Here is a 1148-nt window from a genome sequence, read left to right on the forward strand (position 1 = left end):
TGGGCACCGGCGGCGCCGCCCTCGTCCACCGCAGCCCAGAGGAGTGTCCTGGTGGCCTCCAGGTGGGATCGACCAATGAGAATGGAAGGGTGGGGCAGGGTCGGCCAATGGGGACAGAGCAGCGGGCAGGGTCAGCCAGTTGGGATGGAGTGGTGCAGGCAGGGAAAGCCAGGGGGACGGAGGAGGGGGCCCTGCATCAGCCATTGCGGGATGGAGGCGTGATTGCCCAATGGGGATAGAGGGATGGAGGCGGGATAGGCCAATGGGGGGTGGAGGCCCGGTCAGCCAATGCAGGTGGAGGTGGGATTGAGCAGTTGGGAAGGGGGTGGGGGCAGAGTCAGGTAATGGGGATGGAGGTGAGGTTGACCAATGAGGGTAGGGGTGGGGTTGGTCTTAGCCAATTGGGAGAGATGGGGGGATGGCCAGTGGGGAGGGAGGGATGGAGGCAGGATCAGCAAATAGGGGTGGAAAATTGGGGGTGGCATTAGCGAATGGGAACGGAGGGCTGCGGGACCCTTGGGAAGGTGTTGGAGGTGATGGGGGCCAGGTCTCTGGGGGCAGGGCTTGAGGTTGGAGAGACCAATGGGGTGGGGCCTCTGCAGTGGTGGGTGGGGCTTGAGGTTGAGTAGACCAATGGTGGCAAGGTCTGGCACTCCCTCAGGCAGGGGTGAAGAGGTGGGTGGGCCTTAACCCTAGGGGTTGGGTCATGGCTATGGTGGGTGGGACTTGAGCGTCTGGGGGTGGGGCATGGCTTTGGGGGGCAGGGCTGAAGGCAGCCAGCCTCCCTGTTTTGTACCCACAATGCCTTGCAGCCACATCTCCCCCACCAACCCCTCTCCTGACCCCTCCATGTGTCTGGTCCTTTCCGCAGCCTTTCCAGAAGCTTCTGGACTGCACCCTCATCCCGGCGGCCTGCAGTGAGGTGGCCAAGCTGGGGGGCACGCTCAGCTCCTGCGCCCTCCTCATCAACAAGAAGCTGGACCTGTAGTGCCTTAGGGCCCCCCAAAATATGGGGGTGCCCTAACCCCCCACCTTCAGGGCTGGGGGGACTTCCCTCCCCTGCAGAGGCAGCTCCTGTGATCCCCCGCTGCCCCTCCTCCATCAGTCTCCTTCCCTCCCTCCCAAACTTGGGGTTCACTCAGCGCCTC

The 1148-nt window shown here is 63.8% G+C and overlaps 1 protein-coding gene across 1 annotated transcript in view; it reads left to right on the plus strand.

Moving 5' to 3' along the window:
* DDAH2 (dimethylarginine dimethylaminohydrolase 2) overlaps window positions 1-1142 on the plus strand; it is a 4982-nt gene extending 3840 nt beyond the window's left edge. Inside the window, exons 5-6 of the mRNA XM_025194062.1 lie at window positions 1-62; window positions 872-1142. Coding sequence (XP_025049847.1) covers window positions 1-62; window positions 872-988 — 179 coding nt within the window. The 3' untranslated portion in view covers window positions 989-1142. The remainder of the gene's footprint in view (window positions 63-871) is intronic.
* The last annotated feature ends 6 nt before the right edge of the window (window positions 1143-1148 follow it).

This window comes from Alligator sinensis, unplaced genomic scaffold, assembly GCF_000455745.1.
Source record: "Alligator sinensis unplaced genomic scaffold, ASM45574v1 scaffold1740_1, whole genome shotgun sequence".
Lineage (NCBI taxonomy): Eukaryota > Metazoa > Chordata > Crocodylia > Alligatoridae > Alligator > Alligator sinensis.